Below are 22384 nucleotides of genomic sequence, written 5' to 3'. Positions count from 1 at the left end.
CTCCCCAGATGGCTGCAATGGCCGGAGCTGCGCTGATCTGAAGCCAGGAGCCAGGAACTTCTTCCTGATGCGGGTGCAGGGGCCCAAGCACTTGGGCCATCTTCTACTGCTTTCCCAGGCCATAGCAGAGAGCTGGATTGCAAGAGGGGCAGCCAGGACTAGAACCTGCACCCATATGGGATGCCAGCGCTGCAGGTGGAGGATTAACCTACTGTGCCACAGCGCCAGCCCCAGGGTCGCATTCTGTGTACTAATTAATTATGATTTACTTTGCCTGGGTTATTGCCAACATGAACTTAAATTTCTGTAGTATCTGTGCTGAGCAGCCAGGAAAGGAATTCCAGGAATATGTTCAGTATTAAAGGGCATGATGGGTCTTCAAAACAGAACTGAAAATATCTACAATTCAATGTGAGGCTCTGGATTTATTTCCCTGGTCCCCAAAAGGTCTCAGGGTCAGCCTTGTGCTATCTTGTCTAAAAGTGCAGTGGGTCTAGATCACACTATTTCTTGCAAAATGAGAGTAGTCTTTTAAGCAGTAAACATGCTTTAAAAGTTACCAAGATGTTGGCCGGCGCCGCGGCTCACTAGGCTAATCCTCCGCCTTGCAGCGCCGGCACACCGGGTTCTAGTCCCAGTTGGGGTGCCGGTTCTGTCCCGGTTGCCCCTTTTCCAGGCCAGCTCTCTGCTGTGGCCCGGGTGTGCAGTGGAGGATGGCCAAAGTCTTTGGGCCCTGCACCTGCATGGGAGACCACGAAAAGCACCTGGCTCCTGGCTTCGGATCAGTGCAATGCGCCGGCCGCAGCGCGCCGGCCGCGGTGGCCATTGGAGGGTGAACCAACGGCAAAGGAAGACCTTTCTCTCTGTCTCTCTCTCTCACTGTCCACTCTGCCTGTCAAAAAATTAAAAAATAAAGTTACCAAGATGTGAGAGGCACAGACGTGTGCTGGGGATGTGTCCGTCAAGTTTGATTGGCCAACGGTGCTTGTGTGTGGGGGGGGGGCACCAAGTGATTGAAGGGGTGACGTGTAGCTTTTGCTTGGTGAAGTTCGTCAGGGGAACGTCATGGCAGCGCAGCAAATGTCCGAGAGAGCATCACTTTGTCTTCTGGTCCACTGTACCCTTCCTTGTTCGGGACTCCGCCCCACCTCAGTGTCCAGAACTGGGCCCTGCTTCCCTCTTGCAAAACCTTCCTAGAGGCCTGGTGCCCACCTGGCACAGTGTTCGAGGCCTTCCTTGCCTCTGTTAGCTAAGGGCTGCGTCCCGGCCCCGTGTGCAGCTCCAGGAGCCTGCTGTGCACGTCCCCGGCCAGGAGCCCCTGACTGCGTCCATGCTGGCTGCGGCGCCCCTGCACGAGCAGAAGCAGATGATTGGTGAGTACCTGGTCCTGAGCTCTGGAACAGAGCGGGGCTGGGAGCGTGGGCCGGGTCCAGCTTCGTTGCTGACCAGCCTGCTGGCTGACCTTGCCTAAGCCACCTCTCCAATCTAGGTTAGGTTGCTTCCAGCTCTGCTAATCTGTGACTTAGGTGGGAGACACGCGGATGTGGGAGATCCGGGGCCAGGGCAGGAGTAAGGGCTGGGAAACAGCCTGTTCCCCACACCTCTCCTCAGCAGAGGCAGCTGTTGCAAATGTCCCTGGCCGCCCAGTGTCCACTGCAGGGAGGTGGGAGATGTCCGTGTGTTGGGAAAACATGTTCTTCCCCACAGACTCTGAATTCCTTGTGTGGTTCTTCTCCATCACTGCTGTCCAGGGCAGGCCCTGCAAAACGATGCCCCTAATTGTTGAATGAATGAGCAAACTTGTTCCTGGTTGGCTGCTTCTTTACTTCACAAGCAAGATCTCGAGACCCTTCCCTGAAGGCCCCCGTGGCCAGCACCCTGTCACTTCGTTGGCTGACCTTGGGTTTGCACCCTGTCCCCAGACGCATCCCAAATGAACTTCGTGGAGGTAGAAGGGCTTTGTTAGCAGTGTCCTGTAAACGCTGCCACTTCCCACAAGGGAAGACCCTTTCTGCCCCCGACTTGGGGCAGTCCATCCTGGCTGGGCCCTCCACTCAATGCCAAGATGGGCTGACCACCGATAAAGCAAGGCCGTCGCTAGAAACACCTGATGGTGGCAGGTGGATTTATCCCCCGCCCCAGTCTCGTTCCGTCAGGTACTTCCATACGTATGCTTCCAGCTCTTTCTCACATAACACACGAGCAGTTTGTAAACAGTGACCAACTTGGTTTCGGCCCCTATGCTGCAGATTGCCTCACACTTGACAGGTCTGACTCTTCAAACAGCCCTCTGAGGCAGGGTCCGCTACTCACCTTCCTGTTGGGAAAAGAGGCTTGGAGCCAGTTAAGGTTAAGGGACACAGCCCGCGAGGAGCAGTTCTGGAACAAGAACTCGGCTGTCCTCACTGCCGTGCCCCGTGTCGCCGGCCCTGGGGTGCTGGTGTTCCGAGCCAGGCGTGTTTGCGCAGAAACCACCAGAGGTTGTTCCCCGCAGGGGAGCGTCTCTACCCCCTCATCCACAACGTCCACAAGCAGCTGGCTGCCAAGATCACGGGCATGCTGCTGGAGATTGACAACTCGGAGCTGCTGCTCATGCTGGAGTCTCCGGAGTCCCTCCACGCCAAGGTAGGTGGAGCCCGGGGGCTCTCCTGGAGCAGCCAGTAGGCAGCTGCTGCACGCTGCCAGTCATCTTGCCAATACTTGGGTGAACCTCAGTGCGGGAGAGGGGCTTTAAGGGTTGGTGACTGCAGCCCCTCCACCGCCTACAGGGCTGCGTAGCTCTCAGGCGAGCCGTGTCTGCCTCGGTGTCGGAGTGAAGGCTTTGTGGCTGCCCCACAGTGCAGCCCTGTTTTGAGGAGCCAGATCCTTGCCTCTCACGTGCTGAGGCAGGGGGAGGTCAAGGCCCTTCAGGCCCCTGTGCGAAGCCCCTCCCCTCGTGTCCCACAGATAGAAGAGGCGGTGGCAGTGTTGCAGGCCCACCAGGCCGCGGAGCAGCCCAAGGTGTTCACGCACTGAAGCCAGGTGGGTGGAAGGGTGACGGAGCAGCGGAGCCCGGGAGCGGCTCTGCAGACCTGGGCGGGGCCTTTCCCACGCCACTGAGAACCAGGCCGTGCCTCAGCTCTCCCTGAGGCCCTTCCAGGGTGGAGCCTCCAAGAAGGTATGGGAATCGGGAGAGGATCAACTGTGCAGTTGGCACAGGTGTGGACGACCACAGTGTAGAGAGGAGGTGCTCTCTGGCCAGCTGCCTGGCTGGGATTCCTTTGGGTTCTGCCTGCCTGAAGGCCTGGGCTACTAGACCTTCTTGGGCGACCAGGTGACTGCCATGCTTTAAAAACGTGTATTCTTTTTCCCTTTCATCCCTAGAAAATGGAATCTTCATGCTCAGGGCTGCCAAGAGAACAGTGGTTCCTGCTCTCAGCTCAGAGGCCCTGTGAACTGTAACTTATTTCCCAGTTGGTCTGTTTCTGTGCCTGAGTGCTGGCTGTGGAATGAAGGCTGGGCACCCACCCAGCCTATTCTCTTGCTTTGTGCATTAAAAGTGATGCAGAAATCTGTCTTGCCTCTGAGGGAGGTGGGGGCAGAGCAAGGGTAGACTTGACTGTTAGGTCTTTGGCTGGAGGAATCGGATCCCGACAGGTGCCAGAGTACTCGGAGGTTGAGTACCCCAGAACAGAACTGTCGGGAACTAAGCTGGGCCTCCTGCAGCAGCCCCGAGCTCGGAAGGACCAGCCCATCACCAGCCCGGCGGGGTTTAAGTGGCTTTCATCATGCCGTGGACTGAGAAGGATGGTCTACAGGAACAGGTACCCACATCTGAAGTGCCTGGTGCTTTTGGACCCCTGACCTGAGCGCCCCGTAGGGCGGGCCAACACCGAGGCGCCAGGCTGGAGGACCGCGTAGAAACTCCTGTAGAAACACGTCCCAGGTCAAGCTATTCTTCCCATACAGGAAATGAGGGGGTCTCAGGTTCCCGGCAGGGGTGTCAGCGCCTCAGTCTTCATGCACCACACATGCTACTTCAAGCCTCCCACCTGCTGTCATCCAGCCCTGCCCGCTTCTAAGCCGTCCCTGTGGGTTCACCCTCTTCCCTCTAAATGCTGCACGCTGGGTTTCTGCAGGCTTGATGCCAGCCCTCTCCTCGTCTCACTGCCTTTCCTCCTCCTTGGTATCTAACTCAAAACCCCTCAGTGTACGAAGTCTAGGATGACCCTCAATTTTCTAGGAGCTCCTGGGTCCCAGACCTTCCATCCCGCTGTCTACCTGCCACTGGCTCTTGGTTATCTGTTAACATTTCAAATTCATGTCTAAAGCCAAGCTCATGACTTCCGTACCCCCACCCCCAATACCCAGGCACTCAGTAAACAGCCTCTCTGGCTCTGTTGAGGCTTCTCTACACCTACCTGACGCCAGTGGGACTCCTGCAGTGCCTCCCTGGTTTGGCTGCATCTCTGCTGGCCTGTCCCCAACCTGCCCTTCACTGTGCAACCTGAGGCTTTTCCCGAAATCCCAATCTGAAGTCTCATCCTTGCATAAATCCTTCAGCAGCTTACTATGGGCACAGACAAAACTCTGTGGCCTGTGCAACCCTTATGATCTGCCCCCCACCCGGAAGCCTGTCGAAGACCCTGTCTTCCTCATGTAATGACCTTTAACCTTCTGGAGAGGCGGGGCAATCCAATCACTGCCATTAAGACAATCCCCTCAATAGCTGGGTGTCCCTTTCCTAACATTAACCCACAGGAGGCAGAGACTTTAATCCTCCAAGTCTCTCTGGAAATGACCGACTAGAGCTAAGTTTCGAAGATGACAATGAGGGGGATGAGGAATCTGACACACGCCACTTCTCTAGAGATCTCCACAGTACAAGGGAAAGCAAGGCTTCTTCAGGGGTCCTGGCCTGGCCTGTTCTCACCAGGAAATCCAGACGCTTGCCTTTTGGAGTTTGAGAAGACAATGCAAGTCGCCTGTGACTGGCAGTCACCACTAAGCCTGCCTCAGATCAGGCAGTCGTTGGCGGTGCAGCGCCGCTGGCCGTGCCCACGGGGCGTGTCCGACTCCGAAATCCCCGTCGGCCGCAGGGCTGGGGTTGCCCGGGTGGCGCAGACTCGCCCTTCAGAAAGGCCAGCAGCGCTGCACGGAGCAGCTCACTGCGGTCGAGCTGGCTTGTGACAGGGAGCCAAGGGACAAAGCCCTCTGCACTGTGCAGTCACAAAACTTGTGCTTTGTGAGGGGAAAGGAACTTAACTAGGACAGGGCCCGGGTGGGGCGGGGGTGGTAGCCGCTATTTCTGGTCAGATCCCATAGCACTCTCCAGCCTCCCCAGACCATGTCTTGTGAACCTGATGGCCCTTCTCTGCACCTGCTCACCTTGTCCTCCTGACAGGGCCTTTGCCCTCTGTCTATCCTCTGTCTACACTGCCTCTCACCTTACTCGGTTCAGGCTTTACTTCCTCAGGGGCCCTCTGCTGCACTGCATCTCTGCGGGAGGGCAGTTAAGACACTGGGGGACAACTCCTTCATGACTCTCCAGCCACCTGCACTGTACACTTGTGTGACTCATGAACTGCTCGCTCTGAGAGGAGGGACTGTATTCATTTATCCATTTTTGCTTCCTGAGCACTACACATAGGCCTGGCCCGTGCAGGTTATTTCAGTAAACTGGTCCAAGACTGGATGAATGCCCAGGAGCTCCGCAAAGTTCCAGGTGCAAAGCTGTAAAGGCCTGGATGAAGGAGCACAGCCGCTGTTATGTAGAAGGAAGCCTTTTAATGCAGTAGCTAAACACACAGCTCAACAAAACCAGAGTCAGTTCAAATGAACTTCAACATATCACAAAGAATGAAGAAGCCTGGAGGGGCCACTATTGGAAGAAGGCAAGTCCCTGCGCGGAATGGAAGAACACTGACCGTGAGGCAGTGACTAGTGGTCACTGCTAAGTCCCCATCCCACCTCCAGGAGAAGCGGCCACAGCCACTGGGCTCCTGCCGCCACGTGGGTACCTCCATGCAGAAGGTAGCAGAGTCCAGCACTCTGCCTCCCCAGCAGAGGGCCTGGACAAAAGGCACTGGGGCTCGGACACATGACTGTGCCAAGGGCAGAGTGGGGACGGCAGCTGCCCCATGGGGAGGCTGCAGCCTTGGAGAACCAGCTCGACAGACTGCTATGGGCGAAGGTGGGCCCAGGGTTCTTTAGGATCCCCCCGACCCCTGCCCAGAAGCTCCGTTTGTTCAGGTTCACTGCAACGGACATGGGGTCTGGTGAAGTTACAAGGAATCTGGAACATGCTTGGGGCAGGGACAAAGCTTTGTGTGTAATGTGTCAGATTTCAGAATCACAGCTGATGGGGCCAGAACCTCAGCTTCCCACTTCAGCTCTCATGGGGACCTTCTGGCAAAACAAGGTCTGGGTGTGACTACTCTGAGGTTCATTTGAACAAGCAAAGGCTCTTCCGGGACGGGAGGCCACGGTCTGAGGGGCCAAGGAGGGAGCGTGAGAGCTCACTCTGGGCATGCTGGGTTTCAAGAGGGGGCGCAGAAGAGGAGGCTCCTGGCTGCTCTGGGGGAGTCGGGAAGGAGCTTCCTGTTGCCTCTTGGGGTTTTCAGTTCAGGTTCTGGTTAACTTCCTGCCGCAACTTCTGTGCAGGGACGTTCCTGGGCTCAATTTGCAGGAGGCAGCTGATGTCTGCAAAGCTGGATTTATAGTCCTAATCGGAAAGAAAAGCGTGTGGGGGAGGGCTCCTGGCTGCGGTGGGACAAGCTGGGACTGGGACAGACAGCGGAATGCTGCAAATCCCAGCCTGTCCCGAGCTGCCCCAGGGCCTCGGGATGAGCAGGAATGTGGCCGACACCACCTCGCTTGACCGATGTGCCACCACTGGCACCCATCTCTGGCCACACTAGTGCCTTCCGACTGGGACCTTCATACCTTGAGAGCCTTGTACGCTTGAGCCCGCCTGTAGAATGCCTTCACATTCTTCCCGTCCAGCTTGAGGGCTTCTGTGCAATCCTTCACGGCTTCCTTGTACTGCTTCAGGACCAGATGGCACAGCGCTCTGACGGGACAGACCGTTTCAGAGGTTTCAGTCGCTTAGTAAGGGCTGGACGGAGTCTGACAAGTGATTTCCGATTCACTGAGTACCCACTCTGCTGGCTACTTCTAACTTCTTCATCCTCACAACAATCCTAGCCTCTTCTCACAGATGGAAAATGATGGATTGGGGGTGCAAGAACTTGACCAAGGTAGCATCACCTGGGATTCAAATGGGGCAGTATGTGTGACTCTAGACTGTAACCTCAGTTGGCTCTACCATTCTGTCCACTTCACTCTCCCATACTGTGTGAGCTCTTTCAAGCAAAGAAAAGGCTCCCTAAGATCTTCCTTTCACATATTCAAAATGATCTCTTTGAAAACATAAATGGGGGCCAGTGCTGTGGTGTAGTGGGTAAAGCCACCACCTGCAGTGCTGGCATCCCATATGGGCACCGGTTTGAGTCCAGGCTGCTCCACTTCTGATCCAGCTCTCTGCTATGGCCTGGGAAAGCAGTAGAAGATGGCCCAAGTCCTTAGGCCCCTGCACCCACGTGGGAGACCTGGAAGAAACTCCTGGCTTCGGATCAGCCCAGCTCCGGCTGTTGTAGCCACTGGGGAATGAACAGAGGATGAATTCTCTAACTCCGCCTTTCAAATAAAAAAAAAAATAAAAAAAAAAAAAGTTCCCACTTTATATATGTAAAGACACATAAATACTGGCTTCTAATGAGTGAAATGCAAGCTGACATGTTGGGGCTGAAATAAAAAGATGACTGTGATTTACTGTGAAAGGCATGAAAAACAGGTGGATCAACATGGCTGAATATAAATTATAGATTTTAGACGGCAGGTATATGGGTGTTCCATGTACAATTCTTTCAACCCTCCAGTATTTTAGAAATTTTCATGATAAAATGTTGGGGAAGAAACAATCATGGACTTCCACACAATTCAATATTCTGCATCTGTGTCTCTTTGCCATTCAGTCTGGTCACTAACGACAGTGTTAGGTTTCTTGAAGCTCATTATCCAAGCCCATCATCCTTTGAATGGGTGCAGGGTATTCACTTAGCTGGACGCACCCTGGCTTTAATCTTAGGAAGTTAAATTTATCCAACTTTTCCTTTAACGACTTCTGTGTGACTTCCCCAATGGAAGGTAAATAACCTATGTGTTCTTCCAGAACTTAATGGCTTCACATTTTACATCTAATGCACTTGCAACGTGTTAAAATAAGCAGTGATGTGCGGTTCAGGTTTATTTTTAACTCTTTCCCAGACAATCCAACACCATTTGCTGGATAATCCCTCCTTTCCAAATACTTTGACTTTGCAGTCTCTTATGCTGCTGTCATTTTTTCAGATGAACTTTGGGATGGATATTACTAATTAAACACCTGTTCTAGTATTTGTGATCACATGGAATCATAGATTAGAAACCCTGCATAGCAAGTTCTTTGGCACTCTGCCCAAAGATAGGTGGGAAGATCTCACTCCTTGAATCAGGCAGTTCTGTGACTACTCTCACCAGTAGAGTGCAACTGCCAAGGCTAGGGCATACAGACTTTGTAGCTTTGGCCTTGGGCTGTGGGAACATTCACTCTTGGATGGAGCCTTCAGCTGCCATTCAGGGGCCACCATGCCATGAGGAAACTTGGGCCAGCACGTGTGAAAAGGCTGCCAGGAGAGGCACCAGCTTGCTCTAGCCCTTCCTCCTGCCCATGCCCCAGCCATCTGCTCGTCCTGGCCCAGATGCCAGATGTGCAGTAAAGAGGCCTTCAGATGACTGTGGCACGGGCCACCATCTTGATGACCCTGAATGAGTGACCCCAAGTGAAAACTGCCCTTGGCTCACAAATTACAACCAAAGTGAAACGGTTGTAAGCCCATTTAAGTTTTTGAATAGTCCTTGATATAAATTTTGAATATAGAATTCTATAGAAACTAAAGTTTTCTCCCAATGGGCTCTGGCAATTTACAGATTTAGCTGAGTTTCCAAGAAGCAGAGGAATGATAGTACTTAATATGCATTATGCACTAATTAGTGGCTTCAGAATGTAAGAGTTGTGATTAATATGATTTTATATGACTTCGAAGGATTACATGAAAGATGATAGACCGCCACCATGAACACTTGGCTTCTGGTCCACGGGAGACAGCACGCGCGAGTGCAAAGGAACACAAGCTCTGCAGTCATAAAGACCTAGCTGAAATCCTAGCAGCGCCATGTCTTAGTTCTCTAACTCTCTGTCCATTAATTCATCTTTCTGAGCCTGTGTAGCTCAGATGAAGCTATGACCTAACTTGAAGAACTGTTCTGAGCACTAAACGAGACTGGTGGGAAGGCCATTCCAGGCCTGGCAAGTGGTGGGTACGCTGTGCTGTTTCACCTGCACAGACAGAACCTAGGACAGACAAGGGCTAGGCAGCTGTACAAAGACGCACACGTATGAGGCAGAATGTTACAACTACATCTAGAATGTGGTATTTCACTAAGATGACCCTAAGGGTTATCTAGAACACCAAACTTTGGGGCTAGAGGAGCCAGGATGCTCTGAAGAAGAATGAGGAAAAAGTCTACATACCACCCTGAACGCGCCCGATCTCATCTGATCTCGGAAGCTAAGCAGGGTCGGGCCTGGTAAGTACTTGGATGGGAGAAGAATGAGGAAAAGACCAGTTCCACAAGGTATTATAGAGCAGAAGAGTTAAAAATGGTGTGATACACACACATCTCTTTAAAGAACATTTAAGGAAAACAAAACACTGTCCTGCATGAGGAAAAAATCCAGGAGAATGGGTCTACCCAGCAGCATAAGCTAAGTAAGGCCAAAAAAGCCCAGAGGAATCTGAAGACAATGCCACACAACCATGGAGCAAATGGGGCTGCAGGCTCCTTTTTCAAGTTAACCAAGGAACCCCTGGTCCAGTGAGGCAGCAAAGCACAGGCACCAAATCCAAGCTTTAAAACCAAAATCTGGGGCTGGTGTTTGGCACAGTGGTTAACAAACCTATTGGGGTCCCCACATCCTATAGTGGAGGGCCTGGACTCAAGGTCCAGCTCCTGATTTGTTTTCTGCTATGCACACCCTGGAAGGCAGCAAGTGATGGCTGCTACCCAAGTGGGAGGCCTGTAGTTCCAGCTCTGGGCTTCAGCTTGGCCCAGACCTACCTGTAGTGGGCCTCTGGGGGAGTGAATCAGAGGATAGGAGATCTATGTCTGTTTTTGTGTCTCTCTGCCTTTTAAATAAAGACTAATTTTTTAAAGATTTATTTATCTGAAAGCGTTAGAGAGGGAGAGACAGAGAGAGAGGTCTTCCATCTGCTGGTTCACTCCCCAGATGGCTGCAATGGCTGGAGCTTCCTTTGGGTCTCCCACACGGGTGCAGGAGCCCAAGGACTTGGGCCGTCTCCCACTGCTTTCCCAGTCCATGGCAGGGAGCTGGACCCGAAAGTGGAGCAGCTCAGGCTCGAACTGGTGCCCATACAGGATGCCGGTGCTGCAGGCTGGAGCTTGAATCCGCTACGCCACAATGCTAGCCCCAAAGATTAATTTTTAAAATATCAAAACAAAAATTCTCTTTTCAACTCATTTGGCAGCAAAACCTCACCTGAACTGACATGGGCTGCTAAGTTTCTTTATGCCACCTCAGGTCAAGATGGAATTTCTATGTTTCACTGCAAGAATATTAATAATCGATTTTAAGCAAGCTGCCCCAGACCCTGCTGTGGTGTTGTATAATTCAGTAAGTACATGGACCATATTATCTTACTAAAATCTGACACATTTTATAAGATTTTTGAATAGGAACAGTGAACCTACATCAGCTCCAAGATTTCTAAACCTGACAGTATGTTGATTTGGGAGGAAACACAGGCACAGAACACATTTTAATGCATGCATCAGATACGGTTTCTTGCAGACTGAAGGACCTCCCTAGAGCCAAGTTCAGTTCTGGCTCCACCATTTACTGGCTGGATGGTACACAGCCTCCTCCAGGCCAACAAATCTAACCTCAGGCCAGGAAACAGTTACTCCACACCCTCGGGTCTGAACTAGCACTCTCCAAGACAGTGCCAAAATTTCCAACAGTATAGTCTTGGTGAAACCACAGGGTGGGAAGCAGGGGGACTGTGGAGATACCAACAAACTTGTGTTAAGGTTGTGTTTGCTCGACAGGCACACTGCTTTTACTTACACTGTGTGCTTATTTGGGGTGGTTAATGAAAATTTTGGGGAGAGGGGCTACCAAAGCCCAGGCTACCCTTCGACATCCCTCGGATTCTACCCTTTAAGAGAGCAAAGGCACTGGCAGCACTGAGCTCACATCACTGGCAGGGCCAAGGCCACAGTGATCAGAACAGGCGAATGCATGTCTTGAGCTGTAACATGCTGACTCAGTGCTAGGGATGAGGAGCCCAGGCAGTCCCTGAGCAGACTCTGGAACAAAACATCCAGTGTCCTGAAGTCCCCAGGGCAGCAGCTGTGCAGAAGATACCTGTTGCTGTATGTGGTGGATTCCAGGTTACTAAACAAGAGGCTTTCACTGTACTTCTCAATAGCTTTCTTATGGTTGCCCTTCTTTACAAGCTCATTGCCTTCTTCCTTCAGAACTCTGGCTCTCTCCATATCCCCAGCAGAAGGCACTAGACACAAATTCAGAAGAGGAAAAACCATGGAGCAGGTACCCAACCGAGATGAAGCAGGTCTCTAGCATCAAAGCTGCCTGCACACCTCTTTCCCCCAGAGACTTGCTACACTGCTGCCATCACCCCTTCTGACCCATGACCTCCCCCGGTTAAGGGCTTCTGGAAAATGAAAGGTTTTCATTCAGAAGAGGCTGGGGACTCCTGACAGTATAAACATTTACACATACACATAACAACATATACCTGAGAAAAAGCAACCCTGGTCCTGGTCTTGGCGTTCCTACTTGGTAAAATTTTTGAACCCCAATTTCCTGATCAATACAATGGGGCGACACCTATTTCACACCAGGCTATTGTTAGAGGAAGGACAGAATACACGATAAACTTAAAACAGGAGAATAAGCACTCCTTAGCAAAGAAGCATCAGGCGAAGGCCTTTGTCTCTGGGCTTTCAGGTAATGGCCAAAGAAGCTACTCTTCAGCCCTGTCTGGGTGTGGGCCTGCCAGTGTGCCCCCTCACCTAACGTGTGCAGCTCAGCTCCAGCCTTCAAGGAGGGAGGAGAGAAAACAAGGTGAAATCCAAGCTGCTTGACCTGCTGTCCAGGCTCTTCACTGCCTGGTTCCAATGAACTGTTCCAGCCTTGGCTGGAATTAATTTTTAAAAGCTACCTTTATAAAATCCTGAGTGTTAATGACAATGGTAAGGCTGTAAGTATACAAGGAGCAGCTGAGCTCACTGCCGGCTTAAGAAACAACAGCCCTGGGGTCCTCTGAAGTTCTGTGCACGCCCCGCCCCCAGCAGGAGCGGGTCTTCAAAATGTTCATGGAAAAGGCATACTATGGATGTAGTGTGGACCTCAAAACTGTTCCGCACCAAAATAAACTTACCTTTAGTTCCATGAACTTTCTCAAGACCCCTCTTCCCGGAGAAAACAGAGAACTACTTGCCCTGATTCTGTGCTTTCACTTGCTTTCAAAAAACAGCTTAACTATATATGACAGTACCCATAAACCACTTGTTTACTTTGCTTGAGAGTTTCACACAGAAGACTAACTCTGTATTCTTTTATGATTCGCTCCCCCCTCCCCGAGTCGTACTCCAGAGAGCCCTCTGCTTTGACTGTAGCTGTGTAGTCCATTCCTTTCCACTGCTGCAGGATCACAGCTCATGTGCCCATCACGCTCCGGTCTGTGGCCAGCGGTGCTTCCCAGCAGCTACAACGCAGGCACCGCTCCAGCCTCCCTGGGGCTCGGCTGCACACACCCAGGGCAGCCACTCATTCCCGCTCTCCACAGCACCCACCTTCCCCACTGCCCTCCACTGTCTCTGCCAAGAGGTCTCCACCCTTCCCGCCTCCCACCTGAGGACCTCATCCTCAAGGTGCAGCTCGAGCCCTCATATCTGCCGCTGCCTCTTCTGTTAGTCTTTCTGTGACTCCCAAGCACAGTGAAGTCACCTTCTATTTTGAATTTCCCAAACACTAACGCACCTGTTCCTCCTCTCTGTATTATAAAATGTTCTGATTACATCTCTCAGTCCTTCATTAAACTGAGATATTTCTGAGGGCAAGACTGCCCTTATCCTCTGTGTGTTACACCACTGAGCACAGGGCCTGGAACCCACGCCTTAGTGACTCCAAAAGAGTAAGAAAAGTGGCACAGTAGGTTAAGCCTCTGCAGCGCCAGCATCCCATGTGGGTGCTGGTTCGAGTCTTGGCTGCTCCACTTCCAATTTACCTCCCTGCTAATGGCCTGGAAAAGCAGTGGAGGATGGCCCAAGTGCTTGGGCCTCTGCACCCACGTGGGAGACCTAGAAGAGGCTCCAGGCTCCTGGCTCCTGGCTCCCGGCTCTGGATCAGCTCAGCTCTGGCCATTGTGGCCATTTGGGGAGTGAACCAGCGGATGGAAGACCTCTCTTTCTCTTTCTGTAACTCTGCCTCTCAAATAAATAAATAAATCTTTAAAAACAAATTAAAAACAAAGAGTGAGGTAAGTGGTAGGTGCACTGAAGCTGCCTAGTTCTTTAGCACCCCAAATGCTCATTGTGGGAGACAGCAGCAAACACCAGAATGAATGCTGTCTATGGCTACACAAGTGTCCTCCTGGGAAGCAGGGTAACGCCGCCTTCCTCTAACATCTCAAGGTCACTCACACATAGCAGAGCTCTACCCTCACTTCCCGAGCTGGCCTGCCGGGAACCTCCAAGCTTCCTCATGAGGCTCTGCCTGACAAACAGTCCCAACACGAGTTAGGTGGGCAGTCTCCTATCTATGGCTGCCCAGCCTTGATGGTCCTTCTCCTGTTCAGCCTTCTCCAGGGATTCACACAGCACATGTGTCCCAGAGGAAGCAGTACCCTGTAGCTATGGAGGTGGGCAGATGGCTCAGGACTGAGCTAATCATAGTCTGATCACCTGGTCATAGTGTCAGGGAACGGCCTATTGCCACACAACAGAAACGATGGAGAAGAAATGTGAGGCAGGGATTTGAGGGGAAAAGTTCTCTTTTTTTCCTAGCAAGCTACCAGACAGAAAGACTTTTTTTCCTCTGGCTCTGAAGCATGGTGTGGAGTTGTGAGCTATGTTACTACCAGGGACGCCTGCCTGACGACAGCTGACACTCAACAAAGAGGGGAGAGAAGTCCAGAGACAGGAGTCAGGATGACACAGGAGCACACCTTGCCTGAATTCCTTCCCCACTTTTCAGTTACACAAGCCAATGAACTCCCTTCACTACTTTCCCCACATTAAGTTCTCTGTTAGTGCAACCAAAACCGTCCCAAATGCTGCCAGAGGAAACAGGAGCTGACACCACCCAGCCCCTGCCCTGGAGCTATGCAGGCCTTGTGTCATTTAATCCTATAGCTGTGAGTCAGGGTCATCACCACCCTCCCGTACGCTGAGATAATCTACAAGGCTAAGTAAGACTCAGCTAAACAAGGTCGGTTTTTACAGGAACAACTCTGGAGTGGCTAAGGGGGACTGCAAGACCCCTGAAAGGGAGTCGCCACTTACCTCTGTTCTTCACAGTTGTGTTTTCTTTGGATCTGCTTTTAGCTGTCTCTCTGGTGTTCTCTGAAGGCAAGGAATTCCATCTCTTCTGAGCTGAAACAGGTACCAAGGGGATAGAGGGCAGCTTCAGGCGCCACTCGGGCCCGAGTGAGTCCATGAGAGCTCTGGTCATTCTGGAAAGGCAGGGAGCATTGTGAGGTTTCTGGCTGAGTCAGGAGGACCCCCCTCCTCCCACACCCCCAAGGGAGGTGGCAGGCCCTTTCTGAAGAAGCCATGCTACTACTTTCCCTTGGTGTGAACCATCTCTTGGTACTCCAAACACAATGTAGCAATGTTGGAACCAGAGTCTGCCCCCAGAAATAGTTTCTCAGATTGGTCACCACACTCCTTCCCTTGAGCCTGGTCACAATGCATTAACTTTCAAGTGATGTGTTGCTTGTTAAGGGAGCTTAAACGCTGTCTTCCAAAATGACACATTCCCCAAGAAAGGTCATGTTTTGTTTCAATTTTCTCAATAAATCTACTATAAAGTCATGCCAGCACCTGACATCTGATTACTGCTCAGTTTTTTTGTTTTTTTTTTAAATACAAATCTTCTCATGTCATTCTCTTATTTATTTATTTGAAAGGTAGAGTTACAGACTCAGAGGCATAGAGAGAGATAGGTCTTCCATCCCCTGGTTTACTCCCCAAAAGGCTACAACAGCTGGAGCTGGGTTGATCTGAAGCTAGGAGCCCAGAGCCTCTTCTAGGTCTCCCACATGGGTGCTGGGGCCCAAGGGCTTGGGCCATCTTCCGCTGCTTTCCCAGACCATAGAGAGCTGGTTCGGAACCAGTGCCCATTTGGGATGCCAGCACTGCAGGCGGTAGCCTTACCAGCTATGCCACAGTGCCAGGCCCCATCATTCTCAGCTCTTAAAACCCTTTAGTGGTTCTCATTTCCCTGGGCCACCAAAGACTTTGAGACCTGGTCCGCTTCCTCCTGCATTCCTGCCACATTCCCTCCTGATTCTGATGTTCGAGGTTTTACGGAGGCTTCTTCCTCTCCCTGGAACGATCTTTTCCCCCTTCCCATTCTCACCTATTCTAGGCCCAGCCAACTCCTACTTACTCTTTAGATCTCAGCTTCAAAGGCTGCTCAGTGGCCATGTCCACTTTGTTAACTCATCTGTAGCCCTAAGCACAGTACATGGCACTAAGACTCAATAGAGGGGCCGGTGCTGTGGCATGGTGGGTTCAAGTCCCAGCCTGCAGCGCTGGCATTCCATATGGGTTCAGCTGCTCCACTTCTGATCCAGCCTCCTGCTGATGCACCTGGGAAAGCAGCAGATGGCAGCCAAGTGCTTGGGCCCCTGCACCCACATGGGAGATCTGGAGGAAGCTCCTGGTTCCTGGCTTTGGCCTGGCCCAGCCCCGGTCATTGTGGCCATTTGGGGAATGAATGGATGGTCCAGTGGATGGAAGAGCTCTCTGTGTCTCTCTGCCTCTGCTTCTGTAACACTGCCTTTCAAATAAGTAAAAACAAATTTTTTTTTTAAAGAAAGATCCAATAGCATCAATTGTGTCCTTTCCTGCTCCCTCTAACACGTTCCTATGATACAAGCATGAAAACCCCACAGACTGGTATCATTACAAAGTCATGGTCTCCACCTAGGCTGCCAAAGCTGTTTTCCTGGATGGCCTGATTTCAGACCTCTGTTCTCCTCAAACGTGTCCCTCAACCCAGCTCCTTTTCACAACTACTTTTCTCATTCCCCAGACACAAACCTGCCTGCGTGGGGCACCCCGAGTTTCCTTCTTCTGTCTCCTCGCCAGTCCTTTCCCCTGGGCTCTGCATCGTCTCTTGCCTCCCTCAGGGACCACACGCAGGCAGCAACTCTCCCCCTACATCTGCATCCTTTTTCTCTACTGAGTCTGTCAGCATTCAAGTCTCTGCACGCTTTCCTCACTTAAGATCCTCCTGGACAGCCCTCTGCCACCCCAGCTACGCTCCCCTGGCTCCCTTCACAGCCAGACTCAACCTCACCGCCTTCCGGCCTCTGAGCCCCTGAATCGCTTCCATCAGGACCACCAGTGACGCCGCTGCTCAACCCCGTCTACCCGCTCCTGGGAACAGCCGACGCTGAGAACGTCTCTATCCTTGAAGCACCCCTCCCTGGGGACACTGAAAGCCCCAGACTTCCTCCCACCTCTCCAGCTGCCGTTCCTCTTAAGCCTCTCAAATGCTGGACTTTCTTAGAATTCCATCCTCTTTCCCCACACTCTTCCCGCGCTTTTATTCCCCCCACAGCCTCAATCCACCTTTATGCTGATGACCCTCCAGCCTGTAATCTGGCCTGTATTTTTCTGCTCTGTTCTGAACTGTTTCGTGCATGTTATCGCTTTTTATGTGTTGTATGTATGACACATCACCCATTGTACGTCCTCTTCTATTCCTCCCCTCCCCTCCCCTCCCCTCCCCACAGCTCGCAGACATCCTTGCGGTGCCCCTGTTCGCCCTCTGCCCTCTCTCCTGGACTGGCTGCGTGCCCCTTCCTCCCGTGTCCCCTTCAGCATGGCAGCCAGTGAGCTCTTCTCTAACACACATCTTGCTCCACGGCTAAGGACCTTGTCATGGCATCACCCTGGCTCAGGTTTACGTCCAAGCCCCTGCAGCCAGCCCCTGCTGACCTGGCCTCACCAAGCCACGCCAGGCTGAGGTCCCTGCCTGCAGCTCCGGCTTCAGGATTTGCTCCCAGCTGCACACACTGCACATCTCCTTGAGGGCCTCCACCCCAGACCTCAGTCTCAGCTCACCTCCTCTGAAAAGCCCTCTCCGGCTTCCCGTCTTCCTCCCAGCTCGTCAGGTGTCTCCCAGGCACTCCTAGAGCCCCTGTGTGGCCTCCGACCACAGCACTCATCACACTGTACTGTCTTGCCTACCACGGACTGGTGTTCTCCCTGAGACCAACTCCCTGAGGGCGGGGAGAGGGACATCTCAGTCAGCAGCCCAGGACCCAGCACAAGGTCTGGCACATCACCAGCCATAAACAGCAGAGAAAAGCTGCTGACGAACAAGCCAGAGACGAGGCACTAAATACTAAATACATGATGTCCTACTAAGGGTCTATCAGTCTGACATTTGGCTTTCCAGTAGCCCTCATAAAGAAGAGAAGCATCATCAGACAAATGAGGGTATCACAAGGCAAAAGCAACTGCAACAGTCCAGTGTGAATGAATCTGCACATCTAGACAAGAATCAACCTCAATTCTGACTCATTAAACGAACCCACTAAATGCAACAGATTCTCCTTCTACACTTTCCCCTCATGTTTATCTGGAATAGTCTGTGTGTAGCCAAAGGGATTTCCTCCCTCCCTGCCCCAGAAGATGCCCACAGTCAGTCAAGGCAGACAGGACTGCCAAGAGCCCACCTGCAGGGAACCAGGCTCACCTGTTGACGCCTTCCACGGCGGACATCACGTTCTCATCAATCTGCAGCACAGTCTTGTAGTCGACGTAGGCCAGGGAGTACTTCTCCAGGGCCTCGTAGGCAGAGGCTCGCCGCAGCAGGGGCTTAATGCCGAAAGGAACCAAGGCCAGTGCTCTAGAACGGGAGGCAAACACGTCTGCCGGCTGCTGAGCCGCCAGGGCTCCCCCGCGGTTTCGCCCAGGCAGGGTCACCTGCAACCCGCAGGTAATTTCTGGCTGAGTCAGCTAAAAACACCAAACCTCGGAACAGGGACTGTTTTCAACCTAAGACTAAAGTAGAGAGGAAAGGAGGGCAGAGAACCACTGACACTCTGAAATTTGTGCGCGTGTATGTCAACTTCTAGAATTTTAAATTCCCCCTAAATCATGACAAGTGCCTGTCGGCCACAGTGGTGGCCCAGACTGTGGAGTGGGACCTGCTACTGACCCTGTGACCCTAGGCAGAGCACTTCAGTCTGGCCTGGGAAGGGTGCTTCCCTACAGAGCACCCATAGCACTCTCAGAAGGGAGCCTGCACAGGGCCTGGTACAAATCAGTGTCACCCAGGCTCCAGCGCATGCTCAGCCTCCTCCCGTCCCGTGAGTCACCAGGGCAGAACAAGGCTGTGCAAAAGGATTTCCGATCTCAGGAAAAAGGCAGGACTAGACTGGCCTAAAAAGGACGAGGTTTCCTGTATAATTCTGACTTTCAGTGCCTGCCACAGCAGATCCCTGATGGATCCTGGCTTCTTTGGAGACAATCTGTTAGCCTCTAGCCTTCCTTCTTTCCCCATCTCCCTCCCTCACGCGCATGTATCCCATACAAATCCCCGGGAGTCACTGGTCTGCTAGTCCACCCCACCCCAGGTCCCTGTCCCACAAAGACGCCAAGGCCCACCCGTAACTGCCCACCTCCCTGCCTTTCAGCCATGCAGCCCAGACTCCAGAAACACAAGTCAGGAGCACAGGGCCACGCAGAACCTCCCGTTCCCGGTGACCTGCAGCCCCAAACAACACTTCCTAGTGTACTCCACACGTACGACTGGTGAGACCCTTCCAAAGAAACAAGCCGGATAGATCCAGCCTCCCATGCTGAGACCCCGGGCCCCCAGAGCTCCCCGGCTACTTACGACGTGCAGTCTTTGATGCAGTCTGAGCAGTTCCCATCCTTCAGGTGGCACGCCGCTCGGTTGGAGTACAGAACACTCTCCTCCTCGGGGTCTGAAGAGCCTGCCCAGGGCCGGGCAGAAAGGACAAGAGCTCATCAGGCCGGGAAATGGACACCTCGGGACCCGCGATGCATTTCACGCCCGGAGCTCTATGGGCTAAGGGACTGTAACCTGACCAAGCTCACTGGTCCGATGGGCCGCTGCTGCCACGGGGAACCGACCACTCCTCACTCACTGACTTCTGCGCTACACTCAGTACCAGGCAAAAGATGAACACAGAACAGCTGGCTCCTGCCTCAAAGAAATCCATGCTGTAACTGCTTGTGTGACGGTGAACGTGTGTCTGTGTGTGTGAATTTTATCACAAAAAGCATGGAAACCTGGTAAAGACACGAACTCACACACTCGATAAAAGGACTGACCACGGGCGGTGCTGACCTGACAGGCTCATTCAGCCTGGTCAAGCCAGAAAGGACTTCGCCCGACCGGCGATCATGAACTGGGTCTGATGGACTACGGAGAAGTGCACCAGGGCGAGATCCAGGATATCCAGTGGGGAGGGGAACGATCAGACCCTCTTCCAAAGCAGAGCTCCCCCTCAGGAATCACAGAGGCTCAAATCCATCAAGTAGCCACGAGTGTTTTTTTTTTTTTTAAGGTAATTTGCAAGCACTTCATACCTGGCACCTTAGGGCCCATCCTCCTGCAACCTGCTTTTTCCCCTATGTGTCATGTTCCCAGGCAGATATCTGATATTGTTCGTTCAATACCAATAATAACCTGATTACCAGGTTTTCTTATTTTACCAGGCCCTGTGACAGAAAGTACAGAGATACGTAAAAATACATCCTTGCCCTTAAGGACCAAGCATAGTATTCAAAACCTGCCACCTGAGCAGGCGCTTGGCGTGGCAGTTAAGCCACCGCTTGGGAAGCCTGCACGCCAGACTGGAATGCCAAGTTCGAGTCCTGGCCACTCTGCTTGTGATGCAGCTTCCTCTCAGTGTGCGCTCTGGGAGGCAGCAGGTAAATGCCCAAGTAGCTGAGTCCCTGCCACCCACGTGGGAGATCCCAGCCCTGGCTGTCGCAGGTATTCGGGGAGTGAACCAACAGCTGAAAGATGTTCCTCTTTCTCTGCCGTTAAAATAAAACAATTTTAAAACAACCCTGTAATTGGTCTCATGTCCAGAGCACTGTGGCTAAGAAACAGCAGCTGGGGGTGGGGTGGGGTAGAAAGGGCATCAGAACAGCTCAGCCTATGGTCCTGCGTAGGTCACTCAACCCCCCCAACAGTGAGTGTTCGCCTACTGTGAGGGCATCGCTCCCCAGCCTTACTGGAAGGGTGTCAGGTCCCTGTGTTCCTCTTAAGACTAAGGAAACAGGCCGGCGCCGCAGCCACTAGGCTAATCCTCTGCCTGCGGTGCTGGCACACAGGGTTCTAGTCCCGGTCGGGGCGCAGGATTCTGCCCGGTCGCTCCTCTTCCAGGCCAGCTCTCTGCTGTGGCCCGGGAGTGCAGTGGAGGATGGCCCAAGTGCTTGGGCCCGGCACCCGCATGGGGAGACCAGGAGAAGCACCTGGCTCCTGGCTTCCGATCAGTGCGGTGCAACGGCCGCAGAGTCCATGGGGGGTGGGGGGGGTGAACCAACGGAAAAAGAAGACCTTTCTCTTTGTCTCTTTCTCACTGTCCACTCTGCCTGTCAAAAAAAAAAAAGACTAAGAAAACTGATCAGAGAAACCAAGTTACCTAGTAAACCAGTACCAGGACAATAACCAAACTCCGCTAAAACCAGACACCAGGCCAGCTCTTATGGAGGCCCAGAATGAAGTCAGACAAGAGCACCAGCTTTTCCAGGCCAAACGGAAACGGCAGACACGCTAACAGCTCAGACGCCTCAGCAACTTCAAGTGCGCTGACATGAGCTTTATTTCAAAGGCAGAGTCAGAGAGAGAGAAGTCCTCCATCTGCTGGTTCACTCCCCAGACGGCCACAGCGCCTGGAGACGGGGTGAGGAGCTTCTTCCGGGCCTCCCACGTGGGTGCAGGGGCCCAAGCACCTGGGCCATCTTCCACTGCTTTCCCAGGTGCATTAGCAGGGAGCTGGGAGCTGGCAGCGGCCGCGACGCCCCCAACATCGCCCCTACTTCTCTCTTTAAAATCCTCCAGTCGCAGGGATAAAATCCAAACTCCTTCCCGGTGCTTAACACACCCTCACAATAAGGTTCTGCCCTCACAGCTCAGCCCGCGTCCTCGCGATCCCTCCCAGGCTTTGACTGCTGGAACGCGCGCGCCCTGCGCGTTCCGTCGGGGGGCTTCCCTAACCGCAGGTCCCTGCACCCCGAATGCTGAGCGCCCCCACCCTCGCGCCCCCACCCCGCTCCCTAGCCGGCCTTCGGCCCTGTCTGAAGGGGCTCCCGGTCGGCTCCATCACCAGTCCTCCCCCCAGCCGCCGCACACGAGTTTAAGAGTTTGGGGTCCACACCGACCCAGCCCCCACAAAACTCGAACGCGCGGTCCTGGAGGGAGAGCACCCCCGCCCCGCCCCCGGTCTCGCTACACGGTCGGCGCCCACCAGTAACTGAAAAGCGAGCAGCCGCGGGGCAGGGGGCTGGCAAGGGTCGACAGGGCGGTTAGAGGGCGGGCGCACAGAAAGGGCCGAGGAAGTTTCTCGTAGGCAGCCGCGCGGAGGAGGGCGGCGCGGCGCTCGGCCGCTGGGAAGGCAGCCCGGGAGGGCAGGGAGAGGGTGGGCGGCGGCGGGGCGGGGGTTGGGGAGACTTGGGGGAGAGGTCGAACCTCGAGCCTGCAGCGCCCGCAGCGCGCGGCCGTAGAGCGCGGAGGCCTCGGCGTACTGGCCGTTGCGGAAGCACTGGTTGCCGGCGGCGCGGAGCCCCTCCACGGAGTCGGGGGGTTTGGGGGCCATCCCCGGCCGGCGAGTCGGGGGAGCCTCGGCTGCCCGCTCCGGTCCTGAGGAACAGCTTCCGGGCGGAAGCTCGCGCGGCAAGCTGTTCAGCCCGCGGGGGCGGCGCCTGCGCGAACGGGAGGCGCCTGCGCGAACGGGAGGCGCGGCGCGCCCTGCCCTCT

At 53.4% G+C, this 22384-nt stretch overlaps 2 protein-coding genes across 6 annotated transcripts in view; one reads left to right on the top strand and one right to left on the bottom strand.

Moving 5' to 3' along the window:
* The window catches only part of PABPC1L (poly(A) binding protein cytoplasmic 1 like), a 25601-nt gene extending 19677 nt beyond the window's left edge, over nt 1-5924 (top strand). For 3 of the 4 annotated variants that reach the window (XM_089307936.1, XM_089307935.1, XM_089307938.1), the window contains 4 exons: nt 1250-1373; nt 2495-2625; nt 2947-3021; nt 3364-5924. In XM_089307936.1, coding sequence (XP_089164062.1) covers nt 1250-1373; nt 2495-2625; nt 2947-3015 — 324 coding nt within the window. In that variant the 3' untranslated portion in view covers nt 3016-3021; nt 3364-5924. The remainder of the gene's footprint in view (nt 1-1249; nt 1374-2494; nt 2626-2946; nt 3022-3363) is intronic. The other variant, XM_089307937.1, reaches the window with a different exon arrangement.
* Nucleotides 5747-22384, bottom strand: TOMM34 (translocase of outer mitochondrial membrane 34). 2 transcript variants are annotated; one of them, XM_002721228.6, is made up of 7 exons: nt 22097-22384; nt 19268-19367; nt 18122-18274; nt 14692-14861; nt 11528-11675; nt 6925-7051; nt 5747-6703 (listed from the first exon to the last, which is right to left on the bottom strand). In XM_002721228.6, exons 1-7 carry the CDS (start codon nt 22221-22223, stop codon nt 6599-6601), a joined length of 930 nt encoding a protein of 309 aa, XP_002721274.1. In that variant the 5' UTR covers nt 22224-22384; the 3' UTR covers nt 5747-6598. The 2 variants fall into 2 exon arrangements, 1 of the variants encoding a protein (XP_002721274.1); XR_016216531.1 differs by lacking the exon at nt 11528-11675 and having other exon boundaries at nt 22097-22366.

This window comes from Oryctolagus cuniculus, chromosome 11 (assembly GCF_051225735.1).
Source record: "Oryctolagus cuniculus isolate XC-2025 breed Fujian yellow rabbit chromosome 11, ASM5122573v1, whole genome shotgun sequence".
Classification (NCBI taxonomy): Eukaryota; Metazoa; Chordata; class Mammalia; order Lagomorpha; family Leporidae; genus Oryctolagus; species Oryctolagus cuniculus.
This window is presented reverse-complemented; position numbering and strand designations above follow the sequence as displayed.